The sequence below is a fragment of the Erythrolamprus reginae genome, chromosome 1, assembly GCF_031021105.1.
Source record: "Erythrolamprus reginae isolate rEryReg1 chromosome 1, rEryReg1.hap1, whole genome shotgun sequence".
Lineage (NCBI taxonomy): Eukaryota > Metazoa > Chordata > Lepidosauria > Squamata > Dipsadidae > Erythrolamprus > Erythrolamprus reginae.
The window spans coordinates 344,972,779-344,999,495 of NC_091950.1; the positions used below are offsets into that span (position 1 = coordinate 344,972,779).

Sequence of the window (26,717 nt, forward strand, 5' to 3'; positions counted from 1 at the left end):
TAAGAGCAGCATAAGTAGCCTGTCTACCCAAGATGCTCTGTGTTATCTAGGATTCAAAAAAGAATTGTGTTTCCCAACTTGCAGTAGAAAAATTTGTGTGTGTCCCGCTCCCCCAAGATTGTCTTTTAAGCTCTGAGTGTCTTCAGGCTTTTAGAAGTAAAGTCAGCACTCTAAAGGGGACTCAAAAGCTGGCAAACAGGCAGGCAAGTGGTGCAGAATTTAAGGATTGGTATTACGAGATACCATCAGGCTAAGCCACTTAATTGGCAGTAATGGGCAGCCAAAATTTTTACTGCCACACTGTGGGTGTGGATTATTTTGTGGGTGTGGCTTGATCATCATGTGACTGGGTAGGAGTGGCTTGATGGCCATGTGACCAGGTTGGAGTGTCTTGAACGATCATCATCGTTCAAGTGAACTGTTAAGTCCTTGACTTACAACCTCACCAGTGTCGCTCTCTGGCGTGACATTTTGTTTCACTTTTCCCACACTCTCCTTCCTGGGTCACTTGCTGCCTCAAGCTAGGTAGCTACGCGAATGAGCTGGGCACACAGCTTCATTTATGTTGTGAGCCACCCCAAGTCCTCGGAGAGGGGCAACATACAAATCCAATAAATTATTATTATAAATAAATAATAAATAATAAATAATAAATAATAAATAATAAATAATAAATAATAAATAATAAATAATAAATAATAAATAATAAATAATAAATAATAAATAATAAATAATAAATAATAAATAATAAATAATAAATAATAAATAATAAATAATAAATAATAAATAATAAATAATAAATAATAAATAATAAATAATAAATAATAAATAATAAATAATAAATAATAAATAATAAATAATAAATAATAAATAATAAATAATAAATAATAAATAATAAATAATAAATAATAAATAATAAATAATAAATAATAAATAATAAATAATAAATAATAAATAATAAATAATAAATAATAAATAAATAACAATAAACAAACAAACAAACAAACAAACAAATAAATTTCCACTGGTGGAACTGTGTCCTGTCTGCTGCCCATGCCTGGTGGTGGAGTTCTGTATCCGCTTGTGTTGCCAGTGCATTTCCAGGGGTAGTTGAATTCAGCAAATAAAAAAATCTAGAATTCCTCATTTGGCCCTGCACAACCATCAATACATATACTGTAGGGCTGCTCCCCAGCTAGGTGGTAAACATGCCACAGGTGCATCCATAAGCAGTGTAGTTAGGACACATCTGATGTCACTGAAATTTCAGCATATGTTTCTCACATGTCACTTGTATGTAAAAATATGTGGCTAGCCCCCGACTTGTGATTTAGTTGTGTAACAACAGTTCAAAGTCACAACACCCTCAGAAAAAGTGATGTATGACCTGTCCTCAGAGTTACAACCATTACATCATCCCCGTGGGTCATGTGATTGCATTTTACAACAGCTGCAATGCCTTATGGTCAAAGGATCCTGATTTGCAACCTGCCCAGCTGGCTTCCATTGATCAAAGTCAATGGGGGATTCCCTTAACTACCACATGGTTCATTTAAGAACTGCAAGTACTCTCTTAACTACTGTGGTAAAATGCTTGTAAAATTGGGTCCAATCACCTGATAATTCACTTAGTCTTCGGAGAGGGGCGGCATACAAATCTAATAAATTATTATTATTATTATTATTAACAACCGCATTGCTTAGCAACTGAAAGTCCGATCCCAATTGTGATTGTAAGGCAAGGACTACCTGCACACATAACGTTTGTCTCTATCATGCTGAGGCCCAGTTTCTTTGAAAGCAAGTAGTGGGACCTATTTATAAAATAGGTTGAAAACACTGGGCCGTAAAGCTGTCTGAGCTCTCCAAGGCAGTTGTACCAGTGCACAATTGGACCAATGCTTTACAATCCAATTCTTCCATCTTATCTGGACACTAATAGGAGTTCACTCTTGTCTAAAACATTTTCCTTTCTGTGCTGAAATCAAGTAGACTGATATTTGATGTGAGTGTCTCCTCTTTCCTAACCTTCAAATTCAATAATATATAACATTGATCATTCTAGGTTTCAGCTCCAAGGAAGACATAGTCCCAAAGCCTTTGAAGCCAGTTACCCAGGGAAATCCAAGTAGGTGAATCAGAAATGTATATAGGTCCTTTCACAATCATCTGTGTTTTAGCGGACAAAGATAAAATTTTATCGGCTTGGCATTTCATGAATGAAATCTGCTTCTTGGCGGGGGGGCAATGGGGTCAAGGAAAAATCTAACAGAACTACTAACAGGGACAAATTAACTCCCATTCAGGTTTATTCAAATGTGGATCATTTATTAATAAATGCTGATTTTTCTCACTAGCTTGCAACGATAACAACAAATGATAAAGGTACTACCTGATAATAATTGGGTTACTGTAAAAAAAGAGAAAGAAGGAATTGCATTTTTATCAAGTTATATGACTCAATATAATAAGATTAGGGTAAATACATAGCAATAGCATTTAGACTTATATACCGCTTCATAGTACTTTTACAGCCCTCTCTAAGTGGTTTACAGAATCAGCATATTGCCTCCAACAATCTGGGTCCTCATTTTACCTACCTCGGAAGGATGGAAAGCAGAGTCAATCTTGAGCCAGTGGTGAGATTTGACCTGCTGAACTACAGCTAGTGGTTAGCTGAAGTAGCCTGCAGTGCTGCACTCTAACCACTGCACCACCCCAGCTATTTAAGATATTTGTTTGATTTGTTTACTTATTTATTGTTGGTGATCCCCATGGGCCATAACATACCAGGCCCCCTTGTCTTCCACTGTCTCCCAGAGTTTGCCCAATTCATGTTCATGCATCGATGACACTATCTAACCATCTCTATCATCCCCTTCTCCTTTTGACTTCAATCTTCGACACTTCTTATCATCCATCTCTCTTAGAGAAGGGCTTTGGATGACCTACGCAGCAATAAAACTGTTTTACATAGCTAAGCTATTCCTGGACTAAACTTAAATTCTGTTCGTGGGTGAGCTGAATGGCATGAATAAGTAATCTCCATCATTAGGAAGTCAGAAGAAATTAAGAAAAAAAATCGTAGCATTCTTCCTATTATGATAAATTAGTAGGTGTAAAGCATAGTTAGTTTCAAAATCTCACCCACAGCTTTATGGGCTGGTTGCAGATTAATTGTTCAGTAAATAGAAAAACTTACTTTGTAGAATGAGCTCAATCCAACAAAGGCAAAGGCAGTTTCTCTTTTCTCCTGCAAACTTTGTTCTACTTCCCATGTTGTATGTGTTGGGTTTCACCACTCTACTACATGCTTGCACTGTCTTGTAAATACATCTCTATGGTCAGGTCGCAATTAACAGACCAGCGTGTCACCTTTTGATGATCAAAAGGGGCAGGTACTCTACAGACTATATAAACTTCTGCAGAGTAGATGCTCCCCCCTTCTGATCCCCTTTTCGGCCCTCCTGACCCTTCTTTCCACCTCCTTCTACCTCCTGTGTGCTCCATTGTCCTTGGCTGAGGACACGTGTGAGATGAAATCCAAAGCCATCCTCACACATGGGACCATCCAGACGTTATTAATATAGACTGGAATATAAGCTTATCTGCCTGCAATCTGTAATTGCATGAATCAACAGAATTGTAAGTAAAGATTGTACTTTTCATCTTTATGACGGAGTGATCATTCATTGCTATCAAATGGGATTCTGAGCCATGTGTTGATTTCTTGCCATGCTAAATCCACTGCAAATTAAGCCAGCTGAACGCTGCTAATACTAATAATATTAATAGTAACCAAAATACCCAACAGTATGAAAAATCAGAAGAATCTTCAGGGTCCATATAGGACCACAAGGATGAAGAAATTAGCTTCCTCTTCTTCCCCCTCTGGCAAAAAGACATACCAATAGTTCTTCAAGCAATTGGATCCAACACTGGAATCCTTTGTTTCTGAATCATCATTGATTACTTAAATCTGTGACTACCCCTAGTGTGCTCAAAGATCTGCAACACACCAGATGTATGTCCCTGCAATTTCGCTGTTGGTTAAAAAAAATCATCAGAGTACTGCACGGCAGAACAGATGCTGTGAAAAAGTTATTGGGATGGCTGTTTATTGCTCTAATGTATCCTGTGAAATTAGGCCACAATCCTGGTTACCCTTCACTTTCTGTCTCCTGTGAACACTTGCAAACATGATTTTAACCACAAATACTGATGGGCAGAGCATTTGAGAGATAAATGAGGTGTTATGATCTTAATATAGAACATATAATAGAAATAGTCCCAAACTCTTCTAATATATATTTTGATGTATTTAATCTCATTTATTTTCCTAGATTGCAAAATTGATTTAGCCTTCTTGATAGATGGGAGCTGGAGCATTGGCAGGCGCCGTTTTCAGATCCAGAAACAATTCCTCAGAGATGTATCTCAAGCTTTGGATGTTGGTCCAATAGGGCCTCTCATGGGCATTGTTCAGTATGGGTAAGAATGCATTGTTTTTATAAAAAGCATACAGGGGGTGGACAAAAAACTGGAAACACTTGACTTTTTGGCATCATAATGTTTGAACATGTTCAAATCAATCAAGATTTGACATATTTTAATGTTGTTTTTAAATTCTGTTATTTGATATGTTTTTTTAACTACCTTTTTTTTTTTCAGGAATTTAAGGAAATGGGTTATAACCTTCTAGAAATGGCAGACCTCTCCGACTTTCTAAGAAGTCAAATTGTTGGTGCTCGAATGGCAGGCGCTAGTGTAACAAAAAGTGCCCGAATGTTTGGCGTTTCAAGAGGTCATGTCTCAAAAGTCATGACTGCTTTTGAAAGAGAAGGGAAAACGTCCTCAGCCAAGCACAGGTCTGGTCTGAGTTTTCTGAGAGAGACCGTTGGACCCTAAAGCAAATTGTTAGAGCGGATTGCAAGACCACAGCTCCTAAAATCACTGCAGAGCTCAATAGACACGTACAGAACCCAGTTTCCACAAAAATTGTTCGAAGGGAGCTTCACAAATCTCGATTCCACGGAAGAGCTGCAAGGTGTTTCCATTTTTGTGTCCACCCCCTGTATATTTCAGAAGATGATATAGATTTTAGAATGTGTATCATACACACACACACATGACACATATACACACAAGCACCTACAAAAATAAGTATAAATAAACTTGAAAAATTTGTTAACTCCTTTTCTAACTCCTATTTCATGAATTGTTATGGATTTATTTATTTATTTATTTATTTTATTATTTGGATTTGTATGCCGCCCCTCTCCGAAGACTCGGGGCGGCTCACAACAAGTGAAACAAATCATAAATAATGCAATTAATTAAAATATTTAGAAATTTAAAAAACCCCATAAACTAACAGACACACACACAAGCATACCATGTATAAATTAAACATGCCCAGGGGGAGATGTTTCAATTCCCCCATGCCTGACGGCAAAGGTGGGTTTTAAGGAGTTTACGGAAGGCAAGGAGAGTAGGGGCAGTTCTAATCTCCGGGGGGAGTTGGTTCCAGAGAGCCGGTGCCGCCACAGAGAAGGCTCTTACCCTGGGGCCCGCCAACCGACATTGTTTAGTTGACGGGACCCGGAGAAGGCCCACTCTGTGGGACCTAATCGGTCGCTGGGATTCGTGCGGCAGGAGGCGGTCTTGGAGATATTCTGGTCCAATGCCATGAAGGGCTTTAAAGGTCATAACCAACACTTTGAATTGTCACCGGAAATTGATCGGCAGCCAATGCAGACTGTGGAGTGATGGTGAAACATGGGCATACCTAGATAAGCCCATGACTGCTCTCGCAGCTGCATTTTGCACGATCTGAAGTTTCCGAACACTTTTCAAAGGTAGCCCCATGTAGAGAGCGTTACAGTACTCGAACCTCGAGGTGATGAGGGCATAAGTGACTGTGAGCAATGAGTCCCGGTCCAGATAGGGCCGCAACTGGTGCACCAGGCAAACCTGGGCAAACGCCCCCCTCGCCACAGCTGAGAGATGGTTTTCTAATGTGAGCTGTGGATCGAGGAGGACGCCCAAGTTGCGGACCCTCTCTGAGGGGGTCAATAATTCCCCCACAGGGTAATGGACGGACAGGTGGGATTGTCCTTGGGAGGCAAAACCCACAGCCACTCCGTCTTATCCGGGTTGAGTTTGAGTCTGTTGACACCCATCCAGGCCCCAACAGCCTCCAGGCACCGGCACATCACTTCCACCGCTTCGTTGACTGGGCATGGGGTGGAGATGTAAAGCTGGGTATCATCAGCATATTGATGATACCTCACCCCATGTCCTTGGATGATCTCACCCAGCGGTTTCATGTAGATGGTGAATAGTAGGGGGGAGAGGACCGACCCCTGAGGCACCCCACAAGGGAGAGACCTCGGAGCCGACCTCTGACCCCCCACTAACACCGACTGCGACCGGCCAGAGAGGTAGGAGGAGAACCACTGAAGAACAGTGCCTCCCACCCCCAACCCCTCCAGCCGGTGCCGAAGGATACCATGGTCGATGGTATCAAAAGCCGCTGAGAGGTCGAGGAGCACCAGGACAGAGGATAAACCCGGGCCCGCCAGAGATCATCCATCAACGCGACCAAAGCGGTTTCCGTGCTGTAACCGGGCCTGAAACCCGACTGCTGGGGACCTAGATAATCGGCTTCTTCCAAGGACCGCTGGAGCTGGAGTGCCACCACCTTCTCAACAACCTTCCCCATAAAGGGAAGGTTGGAGACTGGATGATAGTTATTAAGTACGGCTGGGTCCAGGGAAGGCTTCTTGAGGAGGGGGCGCACGAGCGCTTCTTTATAGAGTGTTGGAAAAACTCCCCTCCCCAAGGAAGCGTTGGTAATCTCCTGGGCCCAGCTCCGTGTCACCTCCCTGCTGGCCGAGACCAACCAGGAGGGACAAGGATCCAGTAAGCAGGTGGCGGAACTCACAGCTCCAATGGCCTTGTCCACTTCATCAGGTGTCACCAGATCAAACTCTTCCCAGACAGGTGGACAAGTACGTGCCCCAGTCACCTCGACTGACTCGTTGTCAGTCGACTCTGTTTTACAATTGGAGTCGAGGTCGGCCCGGATCTGAGCGACTTTATCAGCGAAAAACGTGTTAAAATCCGCGGCACTACTCTGCAAGGGCTCCCCAACTCCCCCCTGGTTAAGAAGGGAGCGGGTCACCCTAAACAGAGCGGCCGGGCGGGATTCCGCTGATGCAATCAAGGCGGCATGGTACGCGCATCTTGCCGCCTTGAGCGCCACTTTGTAAGTCTTAATAAAAGCTCTTACAAGTGTTCGATCAGATTCAGACCTACTCTTCCTCCATCGCTTCTCTAGACGTCTCTTTTGGCGTTTCAACTCCCGGAGCTCCTCGTTGAACCATGGGGCTCTACGGGGTCTAGCGCCATGGAGAGGTCGCAAAGGCGCAATCCGGTCAAGAGCCTCCGCAGCAGCCCTGTTCCAGGCCTCTGCAAGAGACTCCGCTGAACTGTGGACGAGTGCCTCTGGAATAACCCCAAGCGCCGTCTGAAAGCCCTCTGGGTCCATCAGGCGTCTGGGGCGGAACATCTTCATTGGTTCCGCCTCCCTGCGGGGAAGGATTGGAGCCAGGAAGTCAAGCCGTAGTAGAAAATGGTCTGACCATGACAAAGGCAACACTTCTAAGCCCCTTAATCTCAGACCATTACTCAATTGCTCGGAAAGGAATACCATGTCAGGTGCGTGCCCTCCCTCGTGAGTTGGACCCTGTACTACTTGGGTCAGGTCCATGGCTGTCATGGTGGCCATGAACTCCTGTGCCAACCCAGAGGTTTCGCCAAGTGACGGCAGGTTGAAGTCCCCCAGGACAATGAGTCCGGGGAACTCCACCACCAACCCGGCTACCTCCTCGAGCAGCACAGGCAGGTCTTTTGACACGCAGCTGGGAGGCAGGTACGTGAGAAATAAGCCCACCTGAACCCCTAAGTCCAACTTCAGCAAGAGAGACTCGCAACCCGCAATTTCCGGAGCAATGAGTCTACGCAGGCAAAGGCTCTCCCTGGCTATAATAGCCACTCCTCCCCCCCTTCCCTGGGGTCGAGGTTGATGCCATATCTGAAACCCGGCTGGGCAGATTTCAGAGAGAGGAACACCTCCCTCTGGGCCCAGCCAAGTTTCAGTAATACATGCCAGGTCGGCCTCCTCATCCAGGATCAAATCCCGGATGAGGAGAGCTTTATTTACCACCGACCTGGCATTAAGCAGCAGCAACCTGAGCCCAGGGCCAGAGTTACACTCATCACCAGTACCCAAGATTGGGCTCACAGAGCCAGAACAAGGGACCGTTATTAAGCAACGATCCCTCGTTCCCCTGGAACGGCTAACTCTGTGGCCCCCGCCATATCTGCCTCTCCCCAGCAACACTGGAATATTCCGACCCTCTGCCACCCCAGAGATCAGTGCCCCTTCCTCTCCTGTCTCCCGAGCGTCAGGTGGGCCAAATCTCTCATTCATACTATTATTAATCATCTCATCCATACCATAACCCCACCCACCCCCACCAACCCAATCATACCAGTCATTCCATTCATACCCACAAGTATATTTATCCCAATCATCCATTAATTTAGAACTCCCAATTATATTAAAAATTGATTAAATTAATAACAATTTAAAATAGCAATTAATAGCAATTTAAAAACACTAAAAACGCTAAAAAATAGTATCAAATAGAAAATATAAATTAATGAAGGGAACACAGCAGCACAAGGGAACCAAACTCCAGGTTGGCTGATGTCTTAGTCTTAAAGTGGCTTAAAGTGTCTTAAAGCCAATGTCTTAGTCTTAAAGTGTAATAATAGAATGGACTTCTCAGTGCTGGCAGCTGCCATTGGCCGGCACTCCAGGATCTGTCTCTTGCCTTATTTGGGATTATTCCAAGTTCTCTCCCTGTAACAGTCCCAATAATCGCTGGTCGTCCCAGTTTCCCCCCAAGTGCTAATAGTCCTATTGGGCGACATCTCCGAATCCCCACACCCTCCGTGGCTCCATACGACTCTCAAACCTCTTCTGAGCAGCCTCCACATGATCCCGGCAGAAGTGGTTCCGACACAGATGGTCCCCATAATGGTTGGTAATTCAGGTTCCACTGCCAGGCAGCATCCTCTTCGACGCCAGGTGCCCCCACCATTTGGCGTCCTGGCGTCTGAGGTCTGCCTTGTCCGGTAAGGTGTCTGATCTGATCCAGGCCACCTCCGCCAGCAGTCCCCTTTGGTTCTCAGCTGGTCTGGACTCCTCGGGTGACGCCCAGGTCGCAGCGGCTCTCACCCGCCCCCACGCTGAGCGTCTCAGATGTTCCTCGGCGTTTCTGGCGTCTTAGGATCTTAAATAGCCGCCAGCAGCCCCCTCCAGTTTCTCAGCTGGGCTGGACTCCTCGGGTGACGCCCAGGTCGCAGCGGCTCTCACACGCCCCCAAGCTGAGCGTCTCAGATGTTCCTCCATCTTAGGAGAATATCTGACTTTAGATTTGCTAACAGATCATAACAGAGCATTGGTCAATAATGGGACGAGGCAGGCACTCATTTCTTCTCTTGTGTTTTAAATATTATACCCTAAAAGTAGATGTAACTCTTCAGGAAGGCCAAAGGTTTTTTTTTTAAAGTCATAAATTAATGTTCTTTCTTTGGCAGTAACCAGATATATCCAAGAGTTCCAATAGAATGTCATAAAAAATAGCAGAGAGGGCAACTTATACATAATCAGTATTTTTTTTCTTTAAATATTGTTCATTTGGGATACCTTATTTTCAATTTGTTCATTTTATTTATATTTGATGATGATGATAATGATGATGATGATGATGATGATGATGATGATGATGATGATAATAATAATAATAATAATAATAATAATAATAATAATAATAATAATAATACTGTGGGACTTCCAACTTCAGACTGACTGAATTCTGAAGCATAACACACCAGACATTGTGATCATGGAGAAAAAGAAAGTATGGATCATCGACATCACAATCCCAGGGGACAGCAGAATTGAGGAGAAGCAGCTAGAGAAATTAGTGAAATACGAAGATCTAAAAATCGAGCTGCAACGACTCTGGCATAAGCCAGTGAAAGTGGTCCCAGTGGTACTTGGCACGCTGGGCGCAGTACCAAAGGATCTCAGTGGACATTTGAAAACCATCGGAATTGACAAAATCTCCATCTGTCAATTGCAAAAGGCCGCTTTACTGTGATCGGCAAACATAATTCGCCGCTACATCACGCAGTCCTAGGTGCTTGGGAAGCGCCCGACTGGTGATGAAATACGAAATCCAGCATAGTGATCTTGTTTGCTGTGTTGTACTGACATAATAATAATAATAATAACAACAACAATAACAACAACAATAACAACAACAATAATAATAATTTATTAAATCTAATAATAATAATTTATTAGATTTGTATGCTGTCCCTCTCCGAGGACTCGGAGCGGCTCACAACAAAAATTTAACTTTTTTATGTTATGAATGTATTGGAATAATAAATATGCATTGTGTGTGTGTGTGTGTGTGTGTGTGTGTGTGTGTATACAACCCAATTTTAAAATAGCTGGGTATCAGAATAGATTTTTAAAAAATAGATATAAAATTAAACAGGTTAATCCCCAATTCCAGCTATCCAAAATTTAACTTTGATCTTTATATAGTGTGATAATTTCCTGGATACATTTCATAGATATAAGGATTCTAAGCTGTGGGGAAGAGAAGGAAAGAAAGCAAGTTTGTGGGCTCGGTTTACAGGGAGTTCTGTGCCACGTGGTACACCAAGCTCTTAGGCACAAAACATGGGTCAGGACATGTTTTTGTGTCATGTGATAATGCGTTCAAAGAAAGTTTAATGAAATGCCTTGAAGAAGGACCATCTCAAGTTCCAACATGAAAAACAAAACAAGGCTACTAATAAACTTATGTAAAATTAAGTAGGTATTCTGTTATTAAACCAAAGAGCTGATCTCCAGTTATTTGAAAGGCTGAACAAGATGGAATTAGCAGATGGAAGCAAATAGTAATTTAATAATTCAATATGAATTATTAAACAATTCAAACAATTTAGTATTAATAATTTACTATTACTATTAATTATTACTATGTTATTAATAATTCATCACAAATTATTAGTAATAATAGTACATTGTTTTTAATTGTTAATGAATTATTATACAGAAAGTTTTATCTTCTGCTTTTTAAAAATCATCTCTAAAATTGCCCACGGAAATCTAATTGTTTAGAAGTAACAATTTTGACATGTAAAAGCATAAACTTTAGCATTCAGGAATTATTTGTGCATATAATTCTTTGCTTGGAAAAAAATATCTGAAAATTGACTTCATTTACTTTCATTAATGGGGTGCCATTAATTCTAGGTTTTTCATACTTCTTTCTCTTTGTTTTACACACAGCGATAACCCTTCTATTGAATTTAACTTGAAGGCCTATGCAAATACCAAGGACTTAAAAAATGCCATTGAGAAAATATCCCAAAAAGGAGGCTTATCAAATGTTGGTAGGTAGCTGATATATGATACCAAATCTGCTTAAGAATCAGATGTCAAGATCTGAAGTTATTGTTTCTTAATAGGTTCGGCTCAAGATCCTCACCTGCTGCATTTATTCTAGCCTGTCTTTTCTGATTTTGGGAGAGGAAATATGTTTTCCAAATCAACAGTGTTGAATTCTGAAAGATGGAGTCAATGTAAAGATACATCCCATTCCTCTGTATGAGGAAACTCATACAGTGGAATAGAATATTTTGGCATCACCATTGATTGCCCTAGGGCAGTGATGGCGAGCCTTTTTTTCCTCGGGTGCTGAAAGAGCATGTGTGTGCGCTATTGTGCATGCGCGAGTGCCCAAACCCATAATTCAATGCCTGGGGAGGGCAAAAACAGGTTCCCTTTCCTCACGGAGGCCTTCTGGAGGTTGAAAATGGCCTATTTCCCAACTTCTAGTGGGCCCAGTAGGCTTTCGCCCTCCCCAGGCTCCAAAGGCTTCCCTGGAGCCAGGGGAGGGTAAAAACGCCCTCCACCATCCCCCCAGAGGCTCTCTGAAGCCATAAAAGCCCTCCCAGAGCCTCTGTGTGAGCCAAAAATCAGCTGGCCGGCACACACATGCATGTTGGAGCTGAGCTAGGGCAACGGCTCACACGCCAGCAGATATGGCTCCGTGTGCCACCTGTGCCACCTGTGCCTAGGTTCACCATCACTGCCCTAGGAATTTCAAACAATAAATGCTAGAACTGTATTATTTTCCAGCTTCTAAAATTTAGCATGAGATATTGTAGAGCCCTTCATCTTGCCACAAATTCAAGTAGTTTCTGTAGAAACAGAATGGAGTAAGATTATTAGAGGTGTATGTGATGCTGATATACATCTGTAGTCTCAGACACATTTGGTTGAGAAAATTATTTGCATCATAGGTTTTTAATGGCTATGAATATTTCCATTATAATGTAGGCAGAGAGTTTATTTCAGCTGTTGTTTCAGGATGAATGCTATTTCTATTCACATTTCTACCCGAGCATGCATTCCTATCAAAATCACAGTGTAGATAATTGTTTTACAGTCTAAATGAGCCTGTCAATAAGAAGTTTCCTATTGATCTGCTGCATCTTGGCATTGGCTTATTCATTTATTTATTTGTTTATTCGACTTCTATGCCGCCCAATCCCGAAGGACTCAGGGCGGCTTACAACAATAGTATGAGTACAATATAAATAGATACAAAACAGTAAAAGAAGTTGAACATTATCTAACAAACTATAAAAAATAGCAATCACACTCATATGCATACACACCATAAATACAATTGGCCATCGAAAATGTAAATTTATGGCCCCCAGGCCTGCCAGCAAAGCCAGTTCTTCATGGCCTTGCGAAAGGCAGGTAGGGTAGGAGCAGTACGGATATTGGGGAAAGTTGGTTCCATAGAGCCGGGGCAGCCACAGAGAAGGCCCTCCCCCTTGGACCCCCCAACCTGCAGTTTAGTTGACAGGACCTGGAGGAGACCAACGCTACGAGCTCTTATTGGTCTCTGGGAGATATGCCGCAGGAGACAGTCTTGTAAATAGAGGTTTTTGGATTGGGGCTTGCTTTTGTCCTCTGTTTTTTATTTATTTATTTATTTATTTATTTGTTTGTTTGTTTGTTTGTTTGTTTGTTTGTTTTGTATGCCGCCCCTCTCCGCAGACTCGGGGCGGCTCACAGCAGGATACAACAATTCATGACAAATCTAAATATAATTTAAAATATTTTAAAAAACCCATTTACTAAACAAACATACACACAAACATACCATGCATAAATTGTACATGTCCGGGGGAGGTGATTCAGTTCCCCCATGCCTGACGACAAAGGTGGGTTTTAAGGAGTTTACGAAAGGCAGGGAGAGTAGGGGCAGTTCTAATCTCTGGGGGGAGTTGGTTCCAGAGAGTCGGGGCCGCCACAGAGAAGGCTCTTCCCCTGGGGCCCGCCAACCGACATTGTTTAGTTGATGGGACCCGGAGAAGGCCCACTCTGTGGGACCTAATCGGTTGCTGGGATTCATGCGGCAAAATGTTTTATCACTTTTAGTCTTAATAACATGCAATACAATGCCAAGTAAATACACAGGAGCTTGATTTTTAAAGATTTACTGCAATCTTTCCCCTCTGACATAGGAAAAGCTTTGTCCTTTGTTAACAAAAATTACTTTGAAGATGCCAATGGCAACCGAGGGGGTGCCCCCAATGTGGCTGTAGTGTTGGTGGATGGATGGCCCACTGACAAGGTAGAAGAAGCCTCCAGGCTGGCACGGGAGTCTGGCATTAACATTTTCTTCATCACCATTGAAGGACCCGATGAAAATGAAAAGAAAAATGTCATTGAGACAAACTTTGTGGACAAGGTAAGAATAAAGTGGCAGATTTTGGAGTGTGCGTGTATTATCCTTAAAGAGCCTCGGTGGTGCAGTGGTTAGAGTGCAGTACTGCAAGCTACTTCTGCTGATCACCGGCTGCCAGCAGTTTGGCAGATCGAATCTCAGTAGGCTCAAGGTTGACTCAGCCAGCCTTCCAAAGTCGGTAAAATGAGGACCCAGATTGTTGGGGGCAATATGCTTACTCTCTGTAAACCGCTTAGAGAGGGCTGTAAACCACTGTGAAGTGGTATATAAGTCTAAATGCTATTGCTAAAATATAAAGTCTGGTCACTTTAACACATGTGGCATAATCAGAGAAGAACAGATTACAGATCGTTTTGCCAAAGTAATTACTTCATGGTCCTGGACTCAGTTCTGCCAAGCATTGTGATAATGCAATTTTACATTTTATTTGTTTGTTTGTTTGTTTGTTTATTTATTTATTAGATTTGTATGCCGCCCCTCTCCATAGACTCAGGGCGGCTCACAACACAATAAAACAGTTCATAACAAATCTAATAATTTAAAATTTAAAATATTTTAAAAACCCCATTATTAAGCAGACATACGTACAAACATACCATACATAAATTGTATAGGCCTGGGGGGAGCTGGTTCCAGAGAGTCGGGGCCGCCACAGAGAAGGCTCTTCCCCTGGGGACATTGTTTAGTTGACGGGACCCGGAGAAGGCCCACTCTGTGGGATTTAATCAGTCGCTGGGATTCGTGCGGCAGAAGGCGGTCTCAGAGATATTCTGGTCCGATTGAGTTTCCATACTTTTTTTAAAATTTAAAAACAAAGCTGATGAAAACTGTTTTTGGATAGTAGACACAGATAGTCCTTGTGTTACTACAATTGGGCTCAAAAATTACCATTGCTAAGCAAGATAGCTATTAAGTAAATTTTGCCCCATTTTAATCCCTTTCTTTTTGTTAAGTGAATGATAGCAGCTGAGAGGTTTACAAATGTAGCATATTGCCCCCATCAATCTGGGTCCGCTTGCTTGCAGAAAGCTATTTTAAAATTGTAATGCTAAGTTTTCAGATCTTGGAACACTGATGGAAACCAGGTGCAAATAGGAATAACTCCAGATTTACAAGATTAAACCTAGAAATGTATAATATGTATACATTTATTTCCTGGCAATTATACTCATGAGCAAAACCATGTAAACAGAGGGAAATCATATTGTCTACTATGGAAATTTCATGTGATCTGATTATGGTATAAAGCTTTTTTACATTTTTTAAAATAAAATTTTATCATTTAGGCTGTATGCCGGACCAATGGATATTATTCCATTCATGTCACCAGTTGGTTTACCTTGTACAAAGTAGTGCAGCCTTTAGTGAAACGAGTCTGTGATGTTAACCGTCTGGCTTGCAGCAAAACCTGTCTAAATTCAGCCGACATTGGGTTTGTCATTGATGGATCCAGCAGTGTTGGCACAGGTAACTTCCGCACCATTCTACAATTTGTAGCCAATATTAGCAAAGAGTTTGAGATTTCCGATACAGATACCCGAATCGCAGCTGTGCAATACACTTATGAACAAAGACTGGAATTTGACTTTAGCAAGTATAGCACTAAGCAGGAGGTGCTGAACGCTATCAAAAGAATCAACTATTGGAGTGGAGGAACCAGCACTGGAGCAGCCATCAACTTCGCCTTTGAGCACCTCTTCAGCAAATCCAAACCCAACAAGCGGAAAATCATGATTTTGATTACAGATGGCAGATCGTACGATGATGTCAGGGGACCAGCTTTAGCTGCACACCAAAATGGTAATCGGCTATTGTTATATTTTCATCTCAAAAAGGTTTACCCAGACCTAGGGCTGTTAATCTGAAGAAGGCATTTAAATTAGGCCACCCTGAAATCCAAGTTAAGATTAAGTTTGGTATTCCCACTTCCCCACAGCCACAATTGACAGGCCATTCTTGGATTGTATGAGGACCAAATTGAATTGAGTTAGGTCAGGGATAGGCAAAGTTGGCTCTTCTATGACATGTGGACTTCAATTCCCAGAATTCCCAAGCTAGCATGATTGGCTCAAGAATTCTGGGAGTTGAACTCCACAAGTCATAGAAGAACCAACTTTGCCTACCCCTGGGTTAGGTGGAATTGTTGAAGACTTTGGTCCTTTAGGCCTGGAATATCTGGTGCTGTGTATAGTACGTGTACTGTCACCGTAAGAAACTGCTGACATATCGTAGGGGTGGGAGAGAACATCTAAATGGAGGAGGTGTCTAAGAAAAGACACCACTTCTTTTGGAAAGTACTGAACTGGGAGCAGTTCAATTCTGGATCGAAAGCACAGCACAATTTTACTTAACATAAGTTACAGTGGGTGGGAAATTGCTCTTTGATTACACCAAATTCAAGGGTTTTTTAAAATTCCTTTTGTTCTTTCACTGTTTTCTCAATTGATGGAAAATTCAGCATGGGGTCCTGTGTACTTGAAAACCATTTTTTAAAAAAATAAATAAAAATAGCACAATTGTAAAATAATGAGGACCTGCATTACTCCTTTTGAACAGGCACAGATCTTTTCTTAAATCATATTCTATCTGGATTATTATGAAGATGTATACGAATGCAGCATCCTTTTAAAAAAAAGGCATTAATCTGTTATGGTCTATTTTTCCTCCTGCAGGTGTAATAGCTTACTCGATAGGAATCGCATGGGCTGCCCAAGATGAACTGGAAGCTGTGGCAACTGACCCCGATAAGGAACATTCATTCTTTGTGGATGAGTTTGACAGACTCTATAGATTCGTTTCTAAGATTGTTCAGAACATTTGTACAGAGTTTAATTCACAGCCACGGAACTGATTGCATCCAGCTACAAGGGTTGCATCGCTAAAATTGCATCCAATAAGTCAGGCAATGCCAGATGAGAAATTTTACTTAAAGGATAATTTCATATCGGCTCTCCAAGTATAACCGTAGTAGAAGATGTAGAGTGATGCTTCCCGCATCTCCCCTTACTGGTTTATAAACTGATTTGATAATAAATTAGCCAATAGCCTTCGACTTGTTTAAAATTATCAGTTGGAGTCAATGAATTTAATTTCTTAGTAGGAAAGGCATGGAATATTTCAGAAGACTTCAAAGCCACCTTTGTTAATGATAATATTTGTTTCCAAGGGTGGTGGAGAAGGCAAGAAACAGGCTGATTTATCACTTACGAATATTGTAAAATAGTTTGGATACTAACCATTAATTAAAGGTGTTGGCAGTCATGTAAATGATAAGCAACAAACAAGACACATTAAATATATACAATGTACTGGAGGAATAGTTTTCAGCACATTGCATTTTGCCTTTACTTACATTTCATGTGCTTCAATTGGATACCAGTCTGTAACATGAGCCCAAATTGTGGGGAAGGTAGATAAATATAGATAAGTTCATCATTATTTTCCTTATTACATTCATGAAGACAGCATAGCCAGAATTTTCCACTCATTGTTATATAAGTAAGGAGAGTAGCCTGCTGACTAATCTCGACAACTGTTACAAACATGGTAAACCCAATTATTCGTAAGTCTCATTGGGAATGTTTTCTTTTAAAAAAAACAACCCTAATAAATGACTATTAGCATTTAAATTCTAAGACACAATAATATTTATAGTAGCTTTTTTATCTTTAGTAGACTAAATAGTAAAGGTTGAGCCCTAATAACAGTTTCCTGTTGCTTATCTAGGATTTCCATAGAGAAAGTCTCAAAAAGTAGTTTGAAAGTGAAAATACTCTATACATATATATATAGAGAGAGAGAGAATTTCAGCTGAACCATTCTAATCCATGTTTCTTGACATTGCAAATAGTGAGACATACAAAACTATTTCAGGAAATACACTATATAGTTATATTCATATTTATTTTTTCCAATGTACAAAAACAAACATTAATTGTAATTTTATAAGTATTTCCTAATGTGTGTTTTTTAAAAGATAACTGGCTACTTTCTAGAACCCCATACAAAGACGAATTACTGTGCTACGTTAGATAGTTTTCATGGGAAAACCAACAATTTCACAAGTATACAGTGGAATGTCACTTGAGCACTTCTTAGTGTTTAATGGTCAGTAATTGTTATGTCAGCTTTCTTTACCTCATTTCTTTGTCTTCTGAAATGTTTTAGCCCATAATCTTTGCTTTGCTTCCCTTGGTGAAGGCAGGTGCAAAGGATACATTCAGTTGACCACTGAAAAAACTTTGTATTTTTTGTGAATGAAACATGAATTTGTGACTCTCAATTCTATGCCTTCTCCCTATGCACTTGTATATCCAAAAGGGAGCAAAGCTCCATCTTCTGTCTTAGAATAGCTTTTTGTAAACTGTGATACTTTTTTCAATAAAAGTTACAAAAATGGTGTTACATTTTTTTAAATGAAAAAGCAAAATTTTTAGTGTTTTAATATGTAAGAAACTTTGGGAGTATTCAGAAGAGGCTGCCATATGCACACTCGGCCTTGTTCACTTTCTTTTTTAAAGAGGCGGCAAACAAAAAAAATCATGATTCCTCACATGCTTGAACAGATCCTGAGGCTTCTTACGAAATGCTCTTATATTGCATGAAATTATTGGTCCATGAGGTTTTCAGCATGGAAACCATATGAATTATGCATACCCTACAAATGAACACTTTACTGGATTATTCTTAAGTGGTATTACTATTGTTCTGATTAATTGTGAATAATCAGAATTCTGTTTCAGGCTAACAATCCAAATGTAGAATGAGTTTAGCAAAAAAACAAATAAATAATGCACTGAATGATGACTATACGTTATCAAGAATGCTACAATTCAATAACACCTTATTTCTAGGATTATCCTTTTAAGTATAACAGGTGAATATTAAAATATCTCAAACATATCTGAAATGGCTCTAACCAGTCATTATCAAATTACAGTAGTACCTCTACATACATGCTGCTCCACATGCGAGTATTCCAAGTTACAAGCCGTGACGCGAGTGAAATTTCTGTTTGACACCCGAGCTCAAATTCGGGATATGAGCCGAGGTTCCGCTAGGTGGCGCAAGAATCCTTGCTTTTGGTTATCTCGGTGCAAAAAACAAAGTCTAAAGGCATTCGTTCGAGATGCGAGTTGATCGACTTACGAGCTCGGGTCTGGAACGAATTAAACTCGTATGTCGAGGTACCACTGTATAACATTTTAGGTCTACCACACAACAGATTAGAAGAAATGCTTCTGTGTCAATGAGTTCGTTTTTAAAAACTTCGCCAATCAGAAGTCAGCAGGTACCTAACCGGGCCCTGCTCATTTGTGTATGCCCTGTGTAGCAGTCCAAAATGTATTTTAAAATGAATGCCAACCATAGCTGTTGGTAAAAAGTCAAGAAATCCATTGTAGTCACTAAACCCTGAAACACAACACAGCCTAACACATATCGGCCATGAAAATCTACATCAGTATGTTATTGACCTGAATTATGGTGAGCTGAACAAAACTTTATTTGGCCCAGTTTGATTTCACATACAGGGAATCTGTCTCCAGTACAGAAGAGCTCAGTGTACATGTGCATTGATCATCACACATTGCTTTTCTGAGATATCATGTACTATGTATTCTTGAATTTATAGACTCCAGCTAATTTGGTTGTACATTATTGCAGAAACCTAACATTTCTGTATATGAACTCAAGAGTTTTCATTAGTATGGGGCCATCAGCTACATATTATATCTCTCACAGACTAGTAGGTCAGTCATTCCCAGTCCATGATTGGAAAACTCAAAAATATCGACACTATATATCTGTCTACACTGGACTAACATGGCAGTTCCTCAGTCTCAGGAGAAGGCGGCATAGAAATTGAATTAATAAATAAAATGAATAAATAATTTTTTTCAGACTATAATACACACTGGAGTATAAGACGCACCTTAATTTGGGGGGAAGAAAATAAGAAAAAGCTGATTGGGGGGTGGATTTCCTCCCTGAATACCCTCAATCAGCTCTTCCCAGAGGTGAACTTTAGCAACAGTTTTGTTGGTTGTAAGCTCTGTGCCTTGCTTTTTCAGCATGTAAAACCTTTGTTTCAGAAGGTTTTTTCCAGCCTGTGAAACCTCCATTTGAGAGGCTGAGCAGGGCTACATCTGGTGTATACGACGCAGGGTAGATATCACCCCAGTTCTTGTTTTGCTTAATAAATAATCTAAAATAATAAATTTGGGAGAATGCAACAGCTTAATTCTTTCTAAGACTGACCCCTATTTTGGTTTTATTTTTATTTCTGTAGCAGCGATCAAAGATGCAAAACACATTGCATTTCTATGGAGCAAAAACTAGTTTATAAAGAAGCTTTTTTATCTTTCTATTCTAAACCTTACATTTTTAGTGGTTTCTCCAACCTGCAACATCCATACATGTGTGTACCTGTGTCAAACGCAAAGATACGAAGGCGTTGAAAAATAGTATTTATTAGCATCCAATTTACATAATATATATTACAAAGGACATTTATTTGTTGCTGCAATGTTTAATAAAGCTGCTTTGTATAGTGTTACTACAGAAAGGTCCGTTAGATTTTATTCAACAGAGAATGCAAGTACTGTACAAAACATTCATACTTTATTAGCAACTACCCAGAGTTACTACCTTCATTACTACATCACTTTTACCTCATATTTAATTGCAATAAAAGAAGATTACAAGTAAATTTTCTTGGTAGACAGATTTACTCAAGGTGCTTCACAAATTTTGTGCCATTTGCTTTTTTAAAGTTTATTTTTAAAATTGCTATACTAATTCTCAATTGGCATGTTCTACTTTTTGCATCTGTATCTGATGTTAACCAAATGACAAACTATATTGAAAACTTTAAAGTGCATATTTATAACAATGATGAATAACTCCTGGACTAAAACTGACAGATATTGAGTAATATTCAGTGAAGAATTCTTTGTTATAAATATCCTTAAAATCTAACATCATTACAATTTTCTTTGTTGATGCAAAATCTCCTAATATGATGAAACTGAAACCTAAATGATTTTTAATCAAAATTTAGGCAAACTAGTACTACCAAGCATTATTAAAACCATTTCCAGTATAATAAAAAATATTGCAAATTCTATGTATGTTTCCTTGGGAGTAAGTCCTGCTGATCATAGAGTACGTACTTCTAAGTAAACATATATAAGAAAATAGAGGGAATTATAAAAGCTATTTTTTTAAAGAAAAAAAACCCCTCATAACATTATGTCAAATCAAAGAGTAGTTTGAGAGGTTCATGATCATTATCACCCATACCTCATTACTTCTTTCTATTGATCCAAGCCAATATTAAGGTTTGTATCCATGATAAATACAGTGATCACATGAACTATGTAGATCCCTGTACATATTTATTGAAGACAGTTACTGTTACCATGCTAGATGCAGAAGGATTTCTACTCTTTTTCAGGAATTTCATTTACATTTTAGGGAGGGATTTTATTTCAGTTTAGCTGTAGTATAAAAACACAAGAAATGAACCATTAGTTTTCTGATGAAGAATGAAAATCACTTCTAGTACTACTAAGACTACCATCAATTATCTTGAAGTAAGAGATTTAAATCCAAATAGTCAAAGAATTCAAAATTAATCATAACATTAAGAGATTTCTCTAGATTCTCTGGAATAAAATATGGCAAAAAGAACATAAGCTATTGCCTTCTGTTAATGCTTAACAAAAAGTCATGTACTAAAATATAACTTTATGTATGCACAAAAATTGTTCTGCACATGCAAAATCCAAATCTGTCTATTGTCCAGGAGGGCATTAGTGAAATGCCAAGTAATATACTAGAAGAAATAAAATATATCCATCCAACTACAACCAAGCTACAACTTTTGTACTTTTCAAGCATTTTAAACAATTGGTTTAATAAGACGACCAACAGGATAAATATATACTGGTACCTGTAAATCACATATATTACTATGAAACGTTACCACTGTGTGTTTTCAGTTTGTTGATTTACAGTACAGGATTTTAGTTAGCATGCAGTTAAGGTATCTTTTTTTTTTTTTTGCTTCAAACAACAAATGGAGGGTTAAATTTTCTCCCTCTGGTTGAAAAGGAAAGATAACAAGGGGAAAAGAATGTGTTCTTGAAATAAATTATGGAGGATTTAAGGGCAGCACTAGTTCACAAATTTCCTCCTGTTCTTCACGAATCAATAACTACAGATTCAGATATCAAGCATATGCTCAGCATTGTTTCCCTGGTTAACTGCATGAGCAAAACATTTAAATAATTAGACATGCTTTCAACTACAGTATGTTAAGTGAAGGCAGTTGATGTGATGAACTTAGTTTGAATAGCATAAAGAAAAGATACACATTGAACATTAATCAAACTGATCTAAAAATGAGTATGAATGCATAACAGAAGTGCAATCCAAGATTGCAAGATAAATGAAACAGTTTATCAATTAAAAAGGGTATTTTTCAACTGCAACAATACCTGTATTGAGTACAATGCAAATTGTAATATGCAATCTGAAAGACAAACACAAAATCTGCAACAGAGACTGAAAGCTATCATAATAAGGCTACATTTTGTTTGCTCAATGGCACCTCAAATCTCTGACTATTCACCTGTTTTAAAAGTCACTTCTCTTGGATCATAAACACACTAAGCAGGATGGCACATCCTTCTATCAATATTTGAACAGGAACATTTGTTACATTCATAATTTAATCAAACATGCTGACCTATTAGTGATATGTACAGCAATTTAAACATCAGCAATTTTGTATTATGTTGTTTTAAGCAAAAAGCACAATCCTATTTATTTTTTATCCTTTGTATTAAGTCTCAAGAACTTTCAGTACTAAAACATTGAAATTATCCATAGAATCTTCCCTTACTTATAATATATACTGTTTACAATCTCTGTCATATATTTATATATATATATAAAGATATATATATATATATACACACACATACACAAAATATACACAGCTTAACATCTGTAATATCCTTTTAAAAAATAAGGATATCAAGCTAGTAAAGGGAAATACACCACAGTCACACATAGATTAATGTGTTTTGTGCAGTTGGATTTTCTGCTTTAACACAAAATCACAAAAATAATAAATGTGTAACAGCTATTCCTATTTAATCAGTTTTTGTAGGAGATGAAACAACTATAAGAGGTTTAGGTTTTTTGCAACAAATCTACAAAAAATAACCGTTAACGGTACCATAATATAACAGCCAAAGATAGCCAATCTTTTTAAGTTTCAAGTACTTTCAAAAACCAAATCCAGTTATCCATATTCCCAACATTTCAAGGCCTGCTAAACCATGACGATTGCGGGCAGCAGGCAAGGGGAGGGAATAATGCATGTAGAAGAACACCATTTACCTTTGGACACTTGCATTTTGCATTGGCATAAACCCTCCCAGTTTTGGCAAACATTATGGAATCACTGCATAACATTGTTATTTCATATGGGTTTTGTCCATGGTAAATAGAAGTCAATCACTTCACATATCCCAAACAGCACTGCTCTTGTGTGATTTATTAAACTCTGATGCAGTATAGTTTGGAAAGCAGGAGAACACCATACATATGTTTTCCAAACCAATAAGCATCCCAGTGAGAAAATAAGAAATTGCATTTGTTGGGTAGTTGGAAAGATACATAATATTCCTTAGCTCTACAATGAATAGTCATTAGCATCTGAAACCAATCAGATCCTTATTGTAAACATATGCCCCATCATCTTAGAAGTAGTTACATTAAAGGCTATACTGTGGTTCCAGCCACCCATTAACATTCATTTTCAACGGTTTCAATAGAATTTACATTTATAAGCCTTTTACATATCTTCTTTTAACATAATTTTAGAAAATGTTATCGCATTCATATTTTTAAATAGTCAATACTTTAAATCCAACCTGTATTTTATAAGTCTCTACCGGCTGAGATTCTGAGACTTATTTAACCATTCAATGCTAGAAAAAGAGACAATGAATTATTAACTGTCTCAAGGATCTGAACTGCATGAATTTCCAATAGGGGGAACATTCTAAGTTAATATCTGTTTGCTACCTCTTCCAACTTGTTGTCCTACAGTTGCTGGCTGGAAGATCTTAAGAGTTGCAGCCTCAACACTTTTGCAGTACACCAGTTTGGGAGAAGCTTATCCATTAATACCCAAGCAAGCTGTTAGGCTTTGTGTTGCACAAATTTAGACAGCATCTCATTTTGCCCAAGGCCAGCCTAGACAAAAAAGGACAGTTTCAAAATTAAAATGGTTCTTCCATAGATTGCTTGAAACAGGGAGTTTCCAAGCTCTCAGGACTGAGATCATATAATCAGAAGCAATTGCTAACATTCACGGAATTAAAGATTACAAGAAGATTCTTGCTCTTATCTTTTGTACAGCTTATTTTATAGATATAGACATATATATTTATAGATATGTACAAGGCAGCTTCTAGGACAAGGAAGTGTTGCATCATACAAAGACTTTGGCAAGTGCATCTGCTCCTGCACTGGCAATGTAACATTTGGTGGGATGGAATGCCACGTCATGAATGGATTCGTCATGCTTTTTACGATGAGCTGTAAATTCCTGGATGCAGGTTTTGCTTTCAAGGTTCCACAAGCGTATAGAACAATCATGGCCTAAAGGAGAAAAAAAATATCTTACTTTTGTGACCAATCCTGTTGTTAGCAAGACCCTTTTAAAAACACAAAATGTACAAAACTTTCGCCAGACCAATCTAATCCATCTTTTTGGAACCCACACCGCATTTTGGACATAAACAGTCTAGAAAATGTCCACTCCTCCACTCGCAACAGAATACCCTACGCAACTAGACTTACAATCCTAGGTTTAGAAAACTTAGAACTACGTCGCCTTAAACACGACCTAAGCAGAGCCCATAAAATCATTTGCTACAACTTCCTGTCAACGACTACTTCACCTTCAACCACAACAACACACGAGCACACAACAGATACAACCTTAAAGTAAACCGCACCAAACTCGACTGCAGGAAATACGACTTTAATAACCGAGTAGTTGATGCCTGGAACTCACTATCAAATTCCGCAGTATCAAATTCTATCAAATTCTGTAGGATCATCACCTAACCCCAAAACTTTTCCCTGTTGACCTCTCCCGATTCCTAAGAGGTCAGTAAGGGGCGTGCATAAGTGCACCAGTATGCCTTCCGACCCCTGTCCTAATGTTTCTCTCTTACTAGTATCATGTGTATAAACATTGTTATAATTTGTATACTGCCAATATATACTTGACAAAAACAAATATTTTTTAAAAAAATACTTACTGCCGGACATCAAATACAAGCCATTTGGATCAACAGCTAAACTTGTGACTGCATCCAAGTGGGCTACCATAGAGTGGATCAGTTTCCCTTGAACATACAAATATATTAGAACTTGCAATAAGTTTAAGATATTAAAGAAAGTTAGAAACTTAACATGACATGTATTCATACTAAATATCTATACTGTACTGTATATTAGCATAAAGCAGAATATCTTATTCTTAACATACTCTAGTCTTTTGCTGAATAATCACCTAATTATGCACTGTTCTTGTCAGTGTCACATTCACTTTATAATATTTTTTCTCAAAACTGATACCTGGGTCACAATATACCGCATCTTTATTAATTTCCAAAGGAATAGATACACATTGCCTTTTCAGTTCTCCCCTGTACTTCCCAAAGGTAGGAGATGTAACTTTACAGAATCTGAACTCTTGATTAGTTTGAAGGAAGAATTTGTAAACACATTTGCAATATTTGCTATGTTGCTTGTACAAACTCTTCTTTGATGATTATTCTTGAACAGAAATGTATTCAATAAAACTGATTGCACTTCACATTTCTTCCTTTGGGCATATACCATAAGAATGATAAACAACTACTATCAGCATTTTAAGGGACATGATTTAAAAATTTACTTTCATTAAGTTATGAGCAAAAACAGTCTCATTTTTTCCCTAGATTTTTACAAGTTTATATAAAGAACTAAAAACCCCCCCACAGAATTTAACAGAGATCTCATTTTGTGCTATGTAGAAAACACATTAATATAAATTGTTAAAAACTGTGAACATACCATACCAACAAGTATCAAGAGATTTGTACCATAAATACAATGCATTGCTCACTTAATTCTATAGGCTGCATTGCTTAGCCAATAAGCCTTTATTCTTACAATAATTTTTGTCTGTCAGAGGTTATAATTAGAGGTTATAATTGGATACTAATCTTGAAATATTCACCACTAAATAAAGTTATTTTCAAATTGTGATCCCATAATATTTTGGGTTTTATGATATATTACACAGAGAAACAGGCTACTTACCTGTGTTATTATCATAAAATTTAATGTGCCTGTCTTCATGGGCTGTGATGCTTATTGGAAGAGTTGGGTGGCTGATTACTTTGTTTATTTGGCAAGAAGTGTTGACTGCTGTTGACAGAAAGCACACATGCAAACAAGATCAACTCAAAAAAGGTCCAAGTCATATAAAATTCTGAAACACTAATGGCCTCACTTAGTAGGCCATTCTGATGAAAGAACATTGCAAGGACCCAAACAATTACATTCACATTATTTAAACCACATTATTTATGTGACTTTATGTTATTAGGCTCTCTAAACATAGTGGATTCCTATATGAAGCACACAAAAGAAAAAAAATACTAAATGATTAAATGAACTAAGAACTTTATATACAATATAATGATAAAACAATAG

The 26,717-nt window shown here is 38.9% G+C and overlaps 2 protein-coding genes across 5 annotated transcripts in view; one reads left to right on the forward strand and one right to left on the reverse strand.

Annotated features, from left to right (window-relative positions):
* Window positions 1-18,348, forward strand: part of VIT (vitrin) — a 39,291-nt gene extending 20,943 nt beyond the window's left edge. The window contains exons 10-15 of the mRNA XM_070734118.1: window positions 2,066-2,128; window positions 4,344-4,491; window positions 11,447-11,550; window positions 13,702-13,928; window positions 15,212-15,725; window positions 16,598-18,348. Coding sequence (XP_070590219.1) covers window positions 2,066-2,128; window positions 4,344-4,491; window positions 11,447-11,550; window positions 13,702-13,928; window positions 15,212-15,725; window positions 16,598-16,776 — 1,235 coding nt within the window. The 3' untranslated portion in view covers window positions 16,777-18,348. The remainder of the gene's footprint in view (window positions 1-2,065; window positions 2,129-4,343; window positions 4,492-11,446; window positions 11,551-13,701; window positions 13,929-15,211; window positions 15,726-16,597) is intronic.
* Window positions 18,349-20,379: 2,031 nt separating this feature from the next.
* The window catches only part of STRN (striatin), a 53,173-nt gene continuing 46,835 nt past the window's right edge, over window positions 20,380-26,717 (reverse strand). For all 4 annotated transcript variants that reach the window (XM_070734117.1, XM_070734116.1, XM_070734114.1 and 1 more), the window contains 3 exons: window positions 26,322-26,429; window positions 25,274-25,360; window positions 20,380-24,605 (listed from right to left, as the gene is read on the reverse strand). In XM_070734117.1, coding sequence (XP_070590218.1) covers window positions 24,436-24,605; window positions 25,274-25,360; window positions 26,322-26,429 — 365 coding nt within the window. In that variant the 3' untranslated portion in view covers window positions 20,380-24,435. The remainder of the gene's footprint in view (window positions 24,606-25,273; window positions 25,361-26,321; window positions 26,430-26,717) is intronic.